The following is an 18426-nucleotide window of genomic DNA, read 5'->3' as shown; positions in this document are numbered from 1 at the left end:
TTCCTGGGGAATGCGAGTTGTGCTTTAGAAATGACAACCACCATCTTTAATTACACATGCATTCACAGTTGGGTTTCACCATTCACATGTCTTGGGCTGCTCACAGTAACTGGACATGACCGTACACAAAGTTCTCCGCACTGGAGAGTGCCGCCTTCCTGAAGCCATCGGGGGAGCACTTTGTATGCTCTGCTCTTTTAGGAGCAAGATGTTTTCAGCATCTTACCAATGCCCAATCACATGGCAGGCCGCACCTGTCTGTCCTCCTGACACCTTCACAGCAGCTTATTATCCCTGTGAGCAGAGACCACTGTAAAGGCTTCACAAACCTGTCCCTGGAAAGTTCCGTTCCTCTTCCTTCTAGAGCCAGGGTATGTGCTTTGGAACTTGAGCAGCTCCCAAAGTGTGGCGGGCTTCCTGCTGTTCTCTGTCTTGTATGACTTAAAGTCCCCGCAGAATGGTTCCCCAGCTAGGCCTGGCTGCAGCCTTTCCAACCTGGAAAAGTGAAAAACACCCAGAGCAAGCACCAGGCTCCAGGAGGGGAGCCTCTTCCGTTCCATGGCCATTGCTCAAAACACCTCCTCCGTGAAGACAGCACGCCACCCTTGCTCAAGCCCTGTTCCCTGGCTGGCTCTGCTCAAGGGAACCTAGGCTCCTGTGGATGAGGCTGTGAATTAATCTGGTATTTTTCCTTTCTATCAAATACAGGAAATTAGATTTGACCTCTGCTCTGATCCCTCTAAAAGACTTCCAGCCTTTGTAATCAGAGCATCTGTTATCACCCTGATTAATGCTGAACCTCTGATGGGGCAGGATCCAGAGATGAACGCGATTTCGGTGATGCCTCATCCCCATGTTGAGTGCAAGTGTCATTAAAGGCAGTGGAATCATCTCTAATCAGCACAGATCAGCATTCGGATGGCTGCAGGGGGCATTAACAGTTTCCTGGTAAAATGCCCCATGCCAGACCACCTTATGGGACCCTCCCAGGTCCCACAAGGAAAAGGCAGGGGAAATCTCAAAGTCAATCCAGTTCTCTGCCAAACCTTATGTATTTAGGACAGACTCGGAAGTGTGATGCTGTGCATTTCTTGGGACGGATGGAGAACTGTGCTCTTCTCAAGCACTTTACAAAGAAGAAAGAAAAGACAGCAGAAAGCCACTGCACTCTGAGACTGAGAAGGGAAACAGAAGTGAAGATTTCTCCCCTTCCAATTTAGGATGATTCTGTGGCAAAGTGGCTTCATTGTTCAGAGCCTACTCTTTTTTTCTGGGCCAAAAATAGGATTAAGGATTACCCACACAAGGCTCTTGTATTAAGTTATTTATACTGTTCTGCAAAATACATTGAATCATTTTACAAGGATTGACCCAGTTTTTACAAATATATATGCTTAGAGTCATGGAGGAGCCAATGATTATAGATCCTATAATGAGCAGATAGTGTTTTTCACCAGGCACTTTGCCCAGACCCAGTACAGAAGAGATGCTCAGTAGGTGTTTGTGGAATGAATGGAGGGGGTGGGGAGATAAAAAAGATCATCCTCAAGAAACTGAAATCTAACTGAACGTTATAGACAAGTATATACATAATGGTGATGCAAGGCAGATTGAAAAGCATCTTATGAGAAGAACAAGCAAAGATTTGGGAGGTTAAAGGTGAAAGAAGGCAACATTCAGGTGGCAGGACACAGAAATGCTGCCCGAGAAGGGGTCTCCCTGGTCTCTGGTGGCAAGGTGAAACTTCTGTGGGAAGGAGGGAGGGTAAATGTCTCATAGACAGAAGCAAAAGCACCAGCTAATGGTGGAGAAGGGAAGCTAGAGGAATGTTGGGTCACAACCAGCCTGCAGACTTAGTCTTTCTCCATCAAATAAGGTCACTCAGATCACCACCTTGGACTCGGGGCCAGGGGAGAGCAGGCAGCACAGGTAGGTGTTGACACTCTGGTCCCAGTGTCTAATGGTCTTGCTCTCCATGTTCACCCATGCAGCCTCGAGCCCTTTTCCAGACGGGCAGGACGCCAGGCGGCCACGGAGCAGGAACCCGTCGACCTGGACTGTGGAGGATGTGGTCTGGTTTGTGAAAGACGCTGACCCGCAGGCTCTGGGGCCTCATGTGGAGCTTTTCAGAAAGCATGTATGTGTGTGCTGGGCCTGACCCGGGAGGAGGCGGGGTGTGGGGAGGCATGGGAGGAGGGTGAGGTTCAGGGAGCTGTGGGCTAGGGGGTCTGAACTAAGCCCTGGGGGTACCACCCAAGGAGGCCAGTTGGAATGACAGGCTTCTCAGAGCACAACCACCACTTAGTTTGTTTTAAAGGAATAGTTATCCCATCTGTTCCATCATTTTGGCCTTTAACAGGAGTGCTTGTTTTTCTGCCCATCCATGCATCCATCCATCCATTTGTGCATTCAACAAATATTTATAGCATACCTACAACATGCCAGGTGAACTATATCAGTGCCTAGTCCTAAGCTGTCTCTGGGTTAAGTGAGGAGATGCACACACAGTGTTAACCGTCGTGCCTGACTTGTAGATAGTCTCCAGTTAGCAGGCATTCTTATCACTATCTAGGAGGTTCTGAAATATATAAAGATGGCAAATGAAAAAAAAGGTAAGAATTAATACTTTACCTACCAAGCTTACTATGTCATTTTCCACTGCTGTTATAACCAATTACCACAAATGTACTAGCTTAAAATAGAACATTTTAAAAAGAAATTTTTAATGAAATTTATTGGGGTGACATTGGTTAATAAGATTATATAGTTTTCAAGTGTACAATTCTATAATACTTCATCTGTATATTGCACTGTGTTCCCCACCCAAAGTCAAGTCTTTTTTTGTTACCATATATTTGACCCCCTTTATCCTCTTCTACCTCTCCCAACCCAAAACAACACAAATTTTTATTGCTTTGCAGTTCAGTGGGGGTCTCACAGGCCTGAGGCCAATGTGCCAGCAAGGCTGACATTCTTTCTGGAGACTTTTGGGAGAATTCATTTCCTTGACTTTTCCAACATCTAGATCCACCATCATTTCCTGGCTCATATCCCCTCATCCTTATCTCAAGGCCATAACATTAAGCAGGGTCCTTCTCAGGATGCTGACTTTTTGGTTCATTCTTCCACTTCTAAGGATCCTGTGATTACATTGCTTACCCCACCCCTAATTACCCACGATTCTCTCCGTGTTATAAAGTCAGCTGCTTGGCAGACTTAATTCCATCTGTGAACATAGTTCCCTTTTGCCAGGTCACCTAACATTTAGGTTTCAGGGATTAAGATATAGACATCTTGAGGAAGGGAGAAGGAACAGTCTTCTGCTGACTGCAGTTGCCATTAATCTTTTCCTGCCTGTCTCTAATTTTATTTGGTGATTCTACAGTAGAAATCATACTCTCAGATCTGGGGAGGATCCTTATCTAACCCAACACTCACATTTTATTAGGGATATATTTGACCTCACCTAATGGTGGGGCCTTGAGAGCAAGGACCACAGGGTGGGTTATGTTTAGACAGAGCTGGGTGGGAGGAGCCTGGCTGTCTTCCAGAGTGATGGGACATCCTGAAAGTCTAGGGGGTGGGGGAGAGACAATAGGCAGTGAAGCACCAGGGAGGGCCCACAGATGAGATTTGCCCACTCTGCCATTTTACCAAGGACACGGAGAGTGAGTGACGCAGTCAGTGCTTCATCAATAACTGGAGGACTGGCTAGAGGAATGACAGGGACAGGAGACCCTTGCACAGTTATATGAGACCTGTAATTGTGCCTTTTCTTCCCATCTGAGTGCCCAAAATCTCTGTCTCTAGCGACCTGAAAATAACACTATAAGTTAATGAGGAAGTCCAGCCTTACCAGGTCCATGAATTCAACATGCTCTGTGGAGGGTTACCATTTTCAGAGACAAGTGGGAGCAATGCTAGGACCTCAAGGGACTGGCTAAACCCTGAGGTTAAGCAGGTGCATTATTTAGCTGTGTGCTACCTAGCATTATTGATGGGGCCCAAAAAACACCCAAACTCCCTCACGGAGAGTAATTAGCAACCTAGTCATTAGCTGAAGGTAGCAATATAGTCAGCACCTGGAATGGAAAGGGGACCACTAGTTTCAGGGTCTAATGAATGACACTTCCTCTTAATCAGTTCAGGCTGCTCTAACAAAGTAGCATAGACTGGTTGGCTTATGAACAATAGCAATTTACCTCTCAGTTCTGGAGGCTGGAAGTCCACAATCAGCCTGGTCTGCCTCTGGTGAGCCCCTTCTTCCGGGTTGCAGGTTGCAATCTTCTTGTTGAATCGGGACACTAATCCCATTCACAGGGCCTCCACCGCTATAACATAATTATCCTCCAAAGTAACCGCCTATTGGAGGTTAAGATTGCAACATGTGAATGGGGGAGGGGCATACATTCAGTCCATTGCACACGTCTTGCTCGTTTAGCCCTAGATTGGATGAGGAGATAAACATCATACGTGGGATATTGGGACCATACTGGAGGTATGTTTAATTCCTTCAATGAGGTTAAAGCAAGAATATGAAAGAACCAATGTATTAACTTACCCCAAAGAGATGATGGGAAAGGAGAATATAGTACTTTTGCTTTAATTTTTAAAGGTGTTGTCTTGGGAATAAGAATGTATATCTAAGTAAATCCCTACTCCCTTCCCTCATTCCCTGACCACACTTGAACTATGTGATTACTCTGACCATCATCTGGGTTTCCTCTGTTCTGATCCTGTTCCACCAGGAGATTGATGGCAATGCTCTCTTGTTGCTGAAGAGTGACATGATTATGAAATACTTGGGCCTGAAGCTGGGACCTGCGCTGAAACTCTGCTACCATATTGACAAACTGAAGCAGGTCAAGTTCTGAAGGTTTAAAGACAGAAGCAAAATCCAGACAGATCTCAAGATTATCTTCTGCCTTACCAATATTCAGCCACCATCACAAAATAGATTCTCTTCTTAAAAAACAACAGCCACAACGATGTGGTCTTTTTATGAACTTGTGCATCTCCGTCATTTTAAAACTTAAACTTAGTCCTTTTGAAAGGCTTCTTTATGTTAATGATTTGCCAAAAAATTACAAAAATGCCTATTATTTGTAACATTCCTGATAGGTTGGCTGCCATTAGAGTGGGTCCTATTTTTACAATGAAAGAGTAGGAAACTGAATGCTAACACCCAAGGAGAAGAACCCTGGAGGGTTCCAAGGACAGAGAACCTTTGTCTCTGCAGGCCTTGTGAGGAGGCCCACCACAGCACCGCCTGTCTTTGCCTCTGACTCGGTGACCTGTCATTGTGAGCCTTGCCTGATTCAGCTCTAGAAGCTGTCTTTTGAGGATAAATGCCTCACCTTGCACTATCTGGAAAACTTGAATTCTTTCGCTCGCTGAAAGAGAAGAAAAAAACGTTTTCTGTTCCTAGTCATCTGCAGTACTGCGTTATCCCGCTAGAGGGCAGACTGCTAATGAAAATCCAGGACCCTCCCGGCTCTAGCCTGAGGATTCAGTGCTCAGTAGATGTAACCGGTTAGGGTTTCTGTGAACAAGATCTAGCCCACACAGACACAGGGACTTTTTTTCAAAGTCCGCACCACAGATTGTAACTTGGGAAGACCTAATTACCTCCCGAAGGTAATTGGAACGAAATCGTGTCCTAGAAGGTTCTAGTTCATATGTGATCACTATTACTGACTGAGATGTACAAGCAGCAAAGGCAAGCATTTGGAAGTATGTTCTTTCCAGATGGGGCTTTGGAGTTTCTTCCTTTCCAGAATCCTCACTGAGGTGGTGGTATGTTGGCACGCCGAAAAGTCTTGGTGACATTTAGCCATGGTGTTTCTTTAAAAAAGAAGAAAAATGTCTCAACTATGCTTTGAAATGGGAAAGTGTTGGTTCCTAGTTACATTGCTGGATTATGTAGTTGTATGTGTGGCTAATTTTTCTAGTCCTCAGCAAATACACAGACGTGCTATTATTGGGTTTCATTCAATTTACAAGTAGGTTTTCCTTCCTCACTATGGAATAATAGAAAAAAATTGATTTTCTGTCCCTTTGCAGCTGTGTCCAGGGAAGGACAATACACCCACAACTTCGTCTTCATTCTTCTTTTTTATCCTTCCTCTTTCCCTCTTTCTTTTTTCCTTCCTCTTTCACTGAACAGAGCACATCTCTTCAAAATGAATTCACCTTTGTCATGGGCATATCCTCTTCCTTAGAAAACATCCACAGCGTTGTCAGTGAGGAGACAAAGATCAAGCTTTGTGATCTGGAGGGTGAGGGTCAGGGCTTTTCTTGGCTCAAATGGAAATTAGAAAAGGCACACCTACCTCCGAGATGCAGCCTGAGCCAGGGTCTTGGCTGGAGAGTGAACAGGGTGGGATGTCAGCCCCCTCACCCCTTAACCAGTTGCCCTTGTGCAGGGCATGGCCTGTACACACTTGAGGGCAGCCCTGGGTAGATTTGCAGGTTCATCCTTTATACATCAGTTAGGACCTTCGTGAAGAGCATTAATACCCCACACCATGCTGTGTAAGACCCAGAAACCCCATGACAACCCAGGTTTCTCACTCCACACTTTCTGCTCAACCCTCTGAAACTCATGGTGCCTCTGCCATCGACATATACCTCATTTAGAAACTCTCAGAGTTTCCTACCCACCCTCACTAGCACATCCCTCACTACAAAAACATGAACATTGTGCCCCCAAACTGAAATCATCCCCAAACAAGGTCAAAGAATTACTTTGAGTCATTTTCAGGGGGGAGAGATGTTTCCATCTCAAGTTTAGGAGAAAACTGGATCCTTGTTCACGTGTAACTGCTCTCATGGAGGTGCTATCTCATTTTGCATTAAACTTTAAGCAGGACAGATTGCCGAAGCCGTGATATTTAAGGTTTGACTTTTTAAAAAAATCTCATTATGCTTAAAGCGAATGCTGCCATATCAGAGAATAGCCTGGGGAGGAAATTCTTCCTTGCCTGTTTTTGCACTGGAATGCAATTAGCTGACCGAATTATTGTAGCATTGCTGCAATTATAATTAATTTTCACCCCTTTCAAAAGTCTTGTCAAACCAGGCAGCTAAATAGCTTAGCAAATGTAAAACTTGCCAGGCCATTTCCTCTAAGCAGACCTTAAAGAGTCAGGCCACGTGTGTCACTCTGGTCTAAATGTGAGCTTATGTGGGGGCCTCGCACTTGTACAGATGGGGTAGTTGTTATTCTGCTGCAGTAGCTTCGCTCAGATTGTGGCAAATAATGCTATTAGTTTTGTGTAATTCCAAATTAGAGAGAAAGAGAAAGTGTGTGCTCCTGTTCCAAACATTTTCAGTTATACTTTTCTGTTAAATGCTTTTTTAAAAAATGTAGAGATAATTCTATTGCCTAATGTGTTTTAAATATTTTATGAAGCACATTATTCCTTTGGTGAAGACTTCAGGTAAAAGATGTGATTTTGTGTGTGTGTGTGTGTGTGTGTGTGTGTGTTTCCTGACACTGTAGTTGGACGAGCCTTAGGCTGTGGCTGGGAATATATCGGCTATTATATTTGCTTGGTTCTTTAAATATGCCTCCCCAGCTTTGTAACACGGAGGCAGAACCTGCTCTAGGCTGTTCCTACTAGGTATACCCTCTATCGCCAGCAGGGTGAGCCCTGGAGGCAGCTGGGGGATTGGGGGCCTACCCAGCTCTGGGAGGCTCGCTGGACTGAGGGGAGAGGCCTCGCCAGGGAGAGCTGTGGACAGGGAGCAGCTGTCCTCAGCACCTTGCTCACTGCCCACTAGTGTGTACACTGGGCTCCTATCATTTCCCTTCAGCGGGGCTGCTAAGCTTGTTTCCTTTCAGTAGGAAAAACGAGTGAAGAGGAGCTCCTCGGGAGAACCAACTCTGATGTTGAAATATACTGCAAAGGAATACCCAGCTAAGGTGGTTTGCTTAAGAAGGAAATCAGCAGGGGAGGGAAGATAAAACTATAAATGTCTCAGGAAAACAGGAAAAGAGCACCCCTTCTAACAGTCCCAACCCTTTAAGCTGCAATAACCCATTTTTGTATTTACCTCCTGTATGAAGTATTTCTTTTTAAAAATTAACATTCTTTCAAATTGGTTTTTGAAATTATTTTAGGAGAATTTTGTCCCATCTCTGAAGATAATTGGAAATGCCCAGAGGTGACTAGGGACTCGAATTTAGTCATTGTCAGAAGCTAGTCATTGTCAGAAGCTCCTGAAAGATGAAACTAGTGTGCTTTCTTTCTAAAGAAAGAGCCGGGCTTTCCTGTGAGGCAGCAGGAAATGGGGGCTGTCTGTTGTTGCTCTGAGGGGGCATTTTTTCAACTCTTCTCCAATGATGTTAGACGAACAGGAGATTTAACTTTTTTTTTTTTTAAATATCAGATAACAAGACATGGACTTGTGAAGGAGTAGATCATTTTTTAAAATGGCGCTATTTTGTTAAGGGGAAGGGTGAAAACCTGACCGTGGGTTTGGCTTATTTTTTGTCATAAACACACTCCATGACCTGAGAGCGTTGTCTTGCCATGTGCTGTTTTCCCTGCGGCATGATATGACCATGCTGAGAAGCCAGAGGTGAATCCAGCAGGTGGTCAGATACGTAGCGGTGCAGACATTCCTGTTGCCATCTTGTGATGTCACTCCAGCAGCAGCACCTCGATACGCTCACGCCCGGCACCTGAGCTTCCAGCCTGACTCCTGGCTGTGCCACCAGCAAGAACACGGGGACCTCAGCTTCCAGAGTGTCCTTCCCTCTGAATAGAAGACGATTCCTTCACAGACATTTGGAAGCTGGATTTTTGGAAATGTAGCATTCATTTGAAAGAGAATTGCTCTTATTTATCGCCACCAGTTAAATATGACGGAAACATGTCTGCTAACAATTTGCTTTGTGTAATTTGTTCTAATGCTAATAGGCAACAGCTGGGACACTTCCTGTGGTAAATTCCTTTGTGGTTACAATGGTATGATCACACATGGACTTCACCAAAACGTTGTATTTGAGAAGAAAGCTCACGCCAGCTCTCCTAGGCTTCAGGAAAATTCCCCTGAGTAGCAAAAGCACATTTTTAAGGGAGGATTTGCTTTTCTTCACTCTCTGCTTTCCCAAGCAGGGCCCCAGACCTCTGCTCTTAAAGTCCTACAGAAAGAGCCTGGAGGTTCTCCTCACACTTAGTGTGGAGTTTGATTTCCTGCAGAGGAAGAGACAGCACACAGAGCTTCAGAATGACACCTTCCTCCAGGTCAGTGTGCTGTACCAACGTTGATGTTGAAAGGATGGGGCGCAAGAGGAGCGGAGACACGTTCAGGAGCAGAGAGCTGGCTTGGCAGCCGATTAAATATGATGTCAGACAGTGTGGGGACAAAGCATCTTTATGCCCACAGGCTCTAAATATATCACTTAGACTTGCTGTGGGCTGCCAGCCCACCATACTCTGTTCTGTAGTTTGACTGCATGGCCAGAGCCTTAGAGTAGGTTCCATGCACCAGAGACTTATTGCAAAGACCCACACAAATGTCTTCCATTGGAGCCTCCTCTGAAACAGCCAAAGCCTTGCTCCTCCAAACAGCTCACTATGAAATCGCAGACCCTCGCTGAGTGTCATTTCACAGTATACCTGTGTGACCTCCATGTCGGCAGCCGTCCGTCTCGAGAGACGATGGTGTAGCTTCTTAAGAGTCTATCTGCACCGCCGAGAATGGCTGTGCAGTCCGACTCGGGAGTGACACGGTATCTGTCTCCTCCCGTGTTGAATCGACATCTTGCGATGTCGCTGGAGTGTCCTCTCCAGTGAAGCTGAAGCTACAGAGCCTGGGCAGGGTGATATGGAGGGTCTGCTGTTGCCCATGCAGCAGACCCCCCCTCTCTTCGCAGCTGAAGGATCCAAGGGAAAGACGGAGTCAATACAGCTTGGCTTCAGGTGCGCCGCAGGAGTTGCCGGTGTTGACTACAACGTCAAACCGCCTTAGGGACTCCGGCTCCGGATTTTCTGTCGGGGTTTACTCCCCTAGCCTTTCCCCTGAAGAGGTATGCCGCAAGGCAGCGGAGGTTTTTTGGAATCAGAGTTTTCCTTCTCTGAGACCTCCATGTAGCGTCCTCAAATCTCAGGAAGGCTCTGCCTCCCCATTGAAGTGCTGGAATGCCTTCCCCGCAGCCTGAGAAGTGGCTCTGCCCAACCACTTCCTATCAGGAGGAGTTCACTCCCATAGGAAGTGGTTTATTTCTTTGTTGGACAGCTCTGGTTGTGAAAAAGTTATTTCTCAGGGAGACACAGATGTCTGTGAATCAGACACAGACGTTTGAGATGAAGCCAACTCTGCGATCTTTCTCTTTTTAACAGAGCTTGTCCATGAAGTAACCATACCTATAATAGCAACTGATATTAGCACGTAGACCCCAGCTTTACTGCAATAGGATGAAGGACCAGTCACTTGGTATAAATGTGGCCACTAGCTAAATTTTTGTGGTCTTGTACACACACAGAAGGGTGGCCTAGAGAATTTTCAGTGTAGTTGTAAATTTGGCTGAGTTCACACAGGGTGTGATAAAGTCACATAGGCTTATGTGGATGAATCTCTAAGGCTGTGCGCCTTCTAGTAGTTAAACTGTGAAAAAGATGCTGTGACATGCTGAGGCCTGTCTCTTCATTGTACTCATTGGTGATATAATGAACAAAGGAAGCTTTGGGCAGAAGTAGGTTATGATAGATGAGGAGTAAACATGGTCTTTTGTGAATTTATAAGAGAGTTACACAGTTTATGACCCCCAAGCCCAAGTTAGGTGTCGTGCTTGTGTGCGTGTGTGCGTGAGTGAGCACATATTGGAGCTAATGCCTCAAGAAGTGGGAATTGGGGAAGGTTTGAGAAGGGATTGCAAAAGGAGATTTTGCTTTCTAGAGCATTCTATCTTATTCAGAAGAACCGCCTAGCAATGATTTAGAAATCAGACCCAAAAGTACACCAAGTATGTAGAATGTGTAGCTTACTTAGATACATTTCTGGAGCAGATTCTCTATGAAAATATTTAAATCTTAGTAGTTGGAACAAGTAGATACTATCCAGCACCTTGCCTAATACCTGCCATAAAAAAAGGCATCTCATTAATATTGATTGGCTGACTGAATGAACAAATGCTTGAACAGTTTTTATATTTTCTCCAAAAGCCACTAATTTATTTTTTGAACCCCACTATCTTTACTGAAAGGATATTGCCAAAGGAGCAGATCAAAAGAGGGGCACGAGGCCTTCCATTTCCTCTGGCTCTCCAGGCACTCAAATATGTCCACCTTCGGAGTCACTGACTTGCATTTCACTCATGTCTTTTCGTCTTAAAATCTCACATTCTGATTGGCCTAATGCTCTACCACAAGCATTAGAGAGTAACAATGGATTGTTTACAGCTTTAATTTTAAAACATCTTTTCCTTTTCCTCTCAATCCATAATGCCTCTCAGAAATAAGCAGAGTTCTCATCAGCTGGTTAACTGCAGGAGGGGAGTACATGTCTCTCTGGGAGGGGCAGACAGCTCTTTCCATGAACCCTGTGCTCCCAATATCTTGCTCACCTTGGGAGGGCAGGTCAGCCCAGGCGGGCCTTCCCCGCAAGCCCCTCCCTCTCATATGTGCTGATGGTGGGAAGGCTGAGAATATGCAGCCCACAGGAGACGGCTGGATGAGAACTTTCCCTTGTCCTCTTCCATTCTTGACTCATCCCCTCCCTTGATAGCAGATTTGAAAATATCAGGGGCTTCTCTTTTTTCCCCAAATAGTAACATAGGAATTTTGAGCATAGAATCACGTGACCAACTTTTTTTCCCCCATAACCACACCAAAACTTAGAGTGTTTTACCTTCAAAGAAATCATCGCAAAAGCCTGAATGCGTGTTCCAAGGATGTTGTCGTTGCTCTGAATATTTTTAGTATCTCTCTTTTGGGGTCCTCTTTAGAAGCTAGAACACATTCTTTTCCAAGTGTTGTTGGAAGCTCATTGTGATCATTGTAAGGGTTAGGGTGCATGTTTTTCTATTTGGAGCAAGCCAGAGCCACTAGGTGTCAAATGATGTGTCTCCATACTCACACACTTGTCTTTTCCTTGGGTGTTTCCTTACTGGATACACATGGTTTGAGCAACAACAGCCACAATTTATTTGTTAATTTAAATATCTGAGGTAGATATCAGTATAAGGAGCTGCAATGTATAGACTACTTTGAAGGGCAATATCACCTGGATATATACCATTCACCAAGTTCATTTTAAAGTAGTCTCGTTCTGTATCTTTAGGCATTGTAAGCTGAGGATATTGTGATGTTTGCAAATACACAGAGACAGCCCTCATGCCTACAATACTAGAATCCCAGAGGATTGGGGAGGATGAACGCTTGAGGAAAACCTGGACAGCTCCCTTCCTGTGTAGAACTTTCTCCACCCTGTCTTCCACAGGACCCACACTACTTGGTAGGGGCAGATTATGGTGCAATGCAAAAGAAACAAGTTTCTTAAGTTACTGCCCACCAAAACCCCATCTCCTCATCAGGAAAATGAGGGGGCATCCAGATGACCTTTAAAGCATTTTCAATAAAGGCCAGTGGGGCTGTTAGTGCCTGCCTCTTCTGTTTCATGACTTCTAGGTTCTGCCCCTCCTCCCATCTGACCTCATCTAGAGGTTTTATCCTCTTCTCTCGAGGGCCCATAACTCCTCCTCAAAGCCATATAAGCAGCACCTTGCTATCTCTTCTCATTATTTTTTACTTTCCATTTCTTTCTTTTCTCCTGTTTCTTCATGTTTCTTTGTTTCCTCTTTTCTGTTTTTCTTCATTCCACTAGCTCAAACGCCTTTTGGAAAGGAGACAAGGTAGAGAGGGAGAAATAAAGAATGAGCAGGTTGCCTCTTCTCTCCCTGGCTGGGCCGTGTGGCCTTCCACTGTCTCGTCGTCACCAGCCCACAGCATTCCTGGGCTCTCTCATACTTCCGGCCCAGTCTCCACTTGCTCTTTCCGTTTTCAAGGTCTAGCCCTCTCAGTCTGTCCTTGAGTTGGGAAACAAGAGTCTTATCCCTTTCGAATGCTTCCTTCTATGACTCACCCTGACAGCTCCCTAATACCCCTCATCAACCTTCCTCAAGCACAAGCCCAAATGCCCATCCCACTAGGTGTCTCTCTTCCTCTAGCCCTGAAGGTCAGGAGACAAGTGATCTGGAGCCAATCTGACATACCCCTTGAGAAGCATGAGTTGTTTTTCCCAGCTGTGCTGCCTCCTGCAATCTGTATAGAGTCACCCTCACATCCAGTAGCAGTTCTGGTCTCTCCACTGTTCTTTTTTTTTTTTTTTTTTTTAATTTTGGTTTTTCAATTACAGTTGTCCCCTTTTCCCCTAATTTCTCTCCCCCACCCAACCCACCCCCTCTCCCGCAATCATATCCCTCCCCATTGTCCATGTCCATGAGTCTTTTATACAGGTTCTTTGACTAATCCCTTCCCTTACTTATCTCCCTTCTCTCCCTCTCCCCTCCCCCCTATTGACTGCTATTCTGCTCTTTGTTCTATTTAGTCCACTGTTCTTTATAGAATATGTAGCTTTGTCTGAGCCCACTTAATACTGACTGCACCTCCTAGTGACCAATGCCAGGCCAGTGCCTCTTGTTTAAGTGAGGAGGGTCCAGCCAGGATCAAAGATGAAGGGTAAATGACCATGTCAGAAGCATTTCTGGAGTAAGGTTTTTTTTTTAGACTAATTCACAATTCTGCTGAGATGTGTGCAATATTAAGTGTCTTGTGTCTGGGCAAGGGAAGATGACAATGTATTTCCCAAAAGAAATTATAGTGTAGAGGAGGGAAAAGGCAGCAAAACTTAGGACAGAGGATGCTCTATTCCTGGCCTTTATCCAGCAAATCCCACACCCTCAAGTTCTTTCTAGAAGTCAAAGTTGTCTTCTTCTCAGGAACTGAAAGTGATTCTGTCCAAGTGTGAGAAGGTTTGGAATACTTTGATTTCTTTCATTATCCACCATGTTTTAAACCACAATATTGAATTTGCTGTCATTTTTCAGCTATATCTTTGATCATTTGAGGATTTAAAAAAAAATGAGCTCCAAAATTTTGAAATATCAGTTACTTCATATATCAGATATTTCTATTTTATAGACACAGTCGATTAGATTGTTTCTCTTCTGTAAATACCTAGAAGTGATTTTACTAATATAAAGATTTTATACTTTAAGTCCATTTGTAGATAAATTTTACTTTTTATTCCATACATACAAGAAAACTAAATAAATGAATTTAAACAAACATTTCATCATAATTGTCTTCTGTTGCTATTTTCTCCTTACATTAATAGTAAAAGCTTTTTTGTTAATCAAGTGCCACCATAACGTCACAGAGTGTCATGAGGCCAAAAGGTTTTTGTTTTACTAGCCCTGCTAGGCTGTAATTATCTGACAAGGCTCCTGCTAAATAATGAGGGCATCTGAGTAAGTGAAAATCCATGTTCTCTAAGTTTGTGAGGTTGAATGCTGATGAGTGAAATGTTAGGTCTTTGTTTTGGAAGCCAAGGGATTTATTTTCAGATTCTTTCTTTTAACACTGCTTTAGTTAATCTCATGTTTCCACCTCTTTATTCTACCTCTCTCCCCAATATGCCCAGGCAGAAGGCTTTCTGATCTCTCTCCACCTGGGAGACTGGCAGCTGCACCCTTTCCCCAGGATGCTTCTGTTTTGAATGTGCACTGCATGAAAGAGCCAGGAACCAAGGGTGCAAATGGGTCACCTCCTCATCTCCATGAGAGAAAAACAGGGTTGGTCACATTTCTTTTTCTCTGCCTACATGGTGTTCCCTCCCTTTTAATTAAAGATGTTTAAAGAATGTGTGTGTGTGTATTCATGTGTGTTTGTGTATTCATGTGTGTATTTATGGGTGGATTTGGGAATTTGAGACAAGGGTCATCCAGCAAAAGGTTGTGCATCATTTGCTTGTCCAAGGCACATGAGCAAGAAGGACCTGATGTATGTCCTGCTGGTACTCTCATTACTTGAAAATCCATTGTGCTTTCACTTTTTATGAACATAATGTAATTCTGGAACATTACTTCAACTCCGTGCTTTATTTGGAAGTGCTCTGGGAGTGTGGAGCTCTGAGCTTAGGAAATGGTGTAGTATTTGGGCCTAGTTTTGTTTGGTTTTGTTTTTTAAATACCAATGGATCTAATTTTGCAGACCAGAAATCAGTGAATAGAACTCATTGTAATGGGGAACAGCATTTACATTGGAGAGAAAGAGCAGTAAACTCTGTCACCTCGGGGAAGAGCCTCTCCTTAATTTTTGCTCTTTGCAAACATGATGCAATCAGTGCTCCCTAAAATTGGGACACTCCTCTCACCTCGAAGTGTTCCTGTGTAATTGTGTCACATAATGGGAAATTATAATAGGCAATTTGGTTTTGTAATTCAGTTTGCGAAGCATGCAAACATAAGATAACTAGGTTAAATGCAAATAGGCATCACATTAAGGTACAAAAACCAAGGGGGAGAAAGATGCCGTGTCCATAACTTAGAAACAACCTGAATTTTATTCCTCATGTGCCTCAACATGTAGAGTTTATTAAAGTATTTATCCTCCAGTTTAATTTCATCACATACTGTTTATTCAGATACATTATCTGTGTATGAACATACACGTATTTCTACTGCATATGTTTACAAATCTCTCGTTTGCAATAAGCAGGCTGCAAGCGAAGTATGTTCTTTAGGAGATGATGTGCTCATTTTTTTTCTTTTACAATGTACAGTGTTTTAACAAATGGACAGTTATATATATAAGACACCATATCAAAACGTGCTTTTAATTTTTCCAAGCCTTTTTGTTATTGTTTGTAACTTGTTCCTTTGGGCCAATTTTTTCATTACTTAGACGTCTGCTTTTAATGTATTTCTTTAAACAGTGATTGGTAGGTACACTATAGTCAGATATGTACAGTTTCATAAAATACACACTACTGGCCTTAATGATTTTAATATTTTGGCATGTTTGTTTTAGGTTTTTGATGTAGTTCTTTTTTTCTAGTACCGTGTATCCTGGGCCTGAGAGTGATTCAATAAAATTTCTAAATCTTAAGATTCTAAGACAGTGCAGTATTTTCTGTTCGTGCTGCAAAAAGTATTTCTGTATTTTTAATAAAGAATGGAATTTATATGAGCCTGTGTATGTTTTACCTGATCAACTTCTTTGAGTTCATTTTTTCCTTAGAACTAGTTCTCATAAGTCAATAGTCTTTCAAAGGGTATCCTTTGTGGCCTCAAAGGCCTAATTCACAGCTGCCTGGGAGGCTCTCGGGGTGGCCAGGCCAGTACTGCTGGCTCAGGAGTGACTTGTTCCAGGAGCCCAGGCTCTCTATGGTCTGACTACACTTCCTGTCTCGCCGACCTTCCTGTTCGGGCTTGCGACTACAAAGAGGCCGCTCAGGCAGGGCAGGAACGTGATATTGGATCAGAGCCCCCAGGTGAGTATCCATCCAGGGTCATCATCATCTTGGACCAGTGTCTCTTCTGGGATCTCCTTCCTGGTCAGTCATCAGGGATAAGAGGGCTGTCTCCTGTGGTAGTCGGGGGGATTAAAATAAATTACAGTGCTCAGAAAAGCCCCACAGGCAGTGTCTGCTGAATCTGGAATCCTATTCCAGGCTGTTTATCCCCAGCAGTTGATTGTGATTGGAGCTGCTTGGGGGTCATGCTTGCCTCTGGTTTTTGATCCTACTCTCACCCTGACCAGATCCCCCACTCAGAGGCCTCCATCCTGACCCTAGTGTTCTGCAGTGATTCTTGACAAAGGCAATATGGTTCTCAGTGAAACCACTGGGGGCAGAGGTGGGGAATCCTCTTGAACTAGTGCTCTCTGAGACTCAGGCTGGCAACGAAAGCCTAGGACGGCATTCTAGGGAGAGGGATGCATGCAGACCTCCAAAGCCTTCTCTCACCCCCTGCCTTTGGTTTGCTTATAACTTAATAGACCTGGAAATATTAACTTTGCTCCTTGCCCTGCCCTGAACAAAACCATTCCCAAGCTCATCTCTCCCCACCCTCCTCCAGCACAGGTCCAAACTAGGTGGCCTTTCTCATATGTCCATGAAGTCTCTGAGCCACCAAAAAAACCCCATCTGCAAGTACCCAGATGCTAGGGATGGCTTCTCTGAGCCTCTTCTTCTCCAACTGTTAGATGCAAGCTCTGCAAAATCAGCTTCTATGACTTTTTCCCTTGTTGTTGCACTAATTACAGTAGTCCCTCTCTATATTGCGGTTCACTTATCATGGCCTCACTGTATCGTGGGATTTTTTAAAATAGTATATTTAATTATTTATCGAGGATTTTTTGCTATATCGTGGGATTTTGCAGTACTGTACACGTATGTTGTTAAAGTTACGTAGGTTTAAGAGTATAGAATATAAGAACATAAGTAGTGTTTATAAAAATGTGGAAAATGTCAATAAGGGAATGGGAAAGGTTAATAAGGGACTGGGAATGGTTTATAAGTGTGTGGGAAGGGATTATAAAGCCTTAAAATATATATAGATACTAAAATAAATATAAGGTTCCTGCTTCACGGATTTTCACCTATTGCGGGGGTCGGGGGTGTGTCTAGAACATAATATCCGCGATAAGTGAGGGAATACTATATACAAGGTCCATGGGGGGAACAAATCTCAAAGTCAATGTTATACACATTCCTGTCTTTTTTTTTTTTTTTTTTTCTGAACATAGATTTAGCCATGTGAACACTTGCAGACCTGGAAAGGAAAGAGGGACCCTATGATGAAAGGAGGATCTGGCCCCAGATTAAAGCAATTGTGTGGTGTGAAGCAGACATCACTGAAGGGCAGGAACAGCACAGCTAATGTGCATGATCAGGTGTGAAGCTGATGTATAGGCACATACACACCTGGATGTGTATATGTACATGTGCTGGCCCTGCCTCATTTCCTGTTTCTTAATGGCCAGAAGATAGATTGGGTCAGAAGCCACAAACTTGGGTTTTAGTCCCTGTTTCCAATTGAGCTGCTGAGGGCATTGGGCAAGTCACTTCACCTGAGCAGTTGGACTAGCTGTGGTCCATGTTCCCCCATGCGCCCAGCCTGGCCCCCTTCCATAGCCCATGGAGCTATGGCTTAGCAATAGAATAGACCATTTATGACTAGACTCTTTTTTTCATGACCTTGAGAGTCCTGAGCTGGTAGTACCCATGAGGGACCCATAGGAAAGAGAGGAAATTATTTAGCTGAGACCAAGATGACGACCTACCTCAGGGATCTCTCTCCTAAGAATCTACAAGGGAAAGTAGTTCTTAAGAACAGGATGGAGTTGATTTTCGCAGGCAAGTTACCAGAAAGAAGAATTTCCTACATCCTATGTGAACCACTGTGGAAGATAT

The 18426-nt window shown here is 44.0% G+C and overlaps 1 protein-coding gene and 1 long non-coding RNA gene across 2 annotated transcripts in view; both read left to right on the top strand.

Annotated features, from left to right (window-relative positions):
• SCML4 (Scm polycomb group protein like 4) overlaps window positions 1–7378 on the top strand; it is a 101726-nt gene extending 94348 nt beyond the window's left edge. Inside the window, exons 7-8 of the mRNA XM_090279727.1 lie at window positions 1992–2137; window positions 4749–7378. Coding sequence (XP_090135853.1) covers window positions 1992–2137; window positions 4749–4874 — 272 coding nt within the window. The 3' untranslated portion in view covers window positions 4875–7378. The remainder of the gene's footprint in view (window positions 1–1991; window positions 2138–4748) is intronic.
• Window positions 7379–8079: 701 nt separating this feature from the next.
• LOC150007571 (uncharacterized) lies at window positions 8080–16194 on the top strand. The gene is made up of 2 exons (XR_016511635.1): window positions 8080–9254; window positions 14653–16194. It is a non-coding gene; the product is annotated as an uncharacterized LOC150007571 (long non-coding RNA).
• The last annotated feature ends 2232 nt before the right edge of the window (window positions 16195–18426 follow it).

Source organism: Furipterus horrens, unplaced genomic scaffold (genome assembly GCF_987537825.1).
Source record: "Furipterus horrens unplaced genomic scaffold, mFurHor1.1.pri manual_scaffold_6, whole genome shotgun sequence".
In the NCBI taxonomy this organism is placed as follows: Eukaryota; Metazoa; Chordata; class Mammalia; order Chiroptera; family Furipteridae; genus Furipterus; species Furipterus horrens.
Note: the sequence above shows the minus strand (reverse complement) of the source record. Positions and strands in the feature narration are given on the sequence as shown.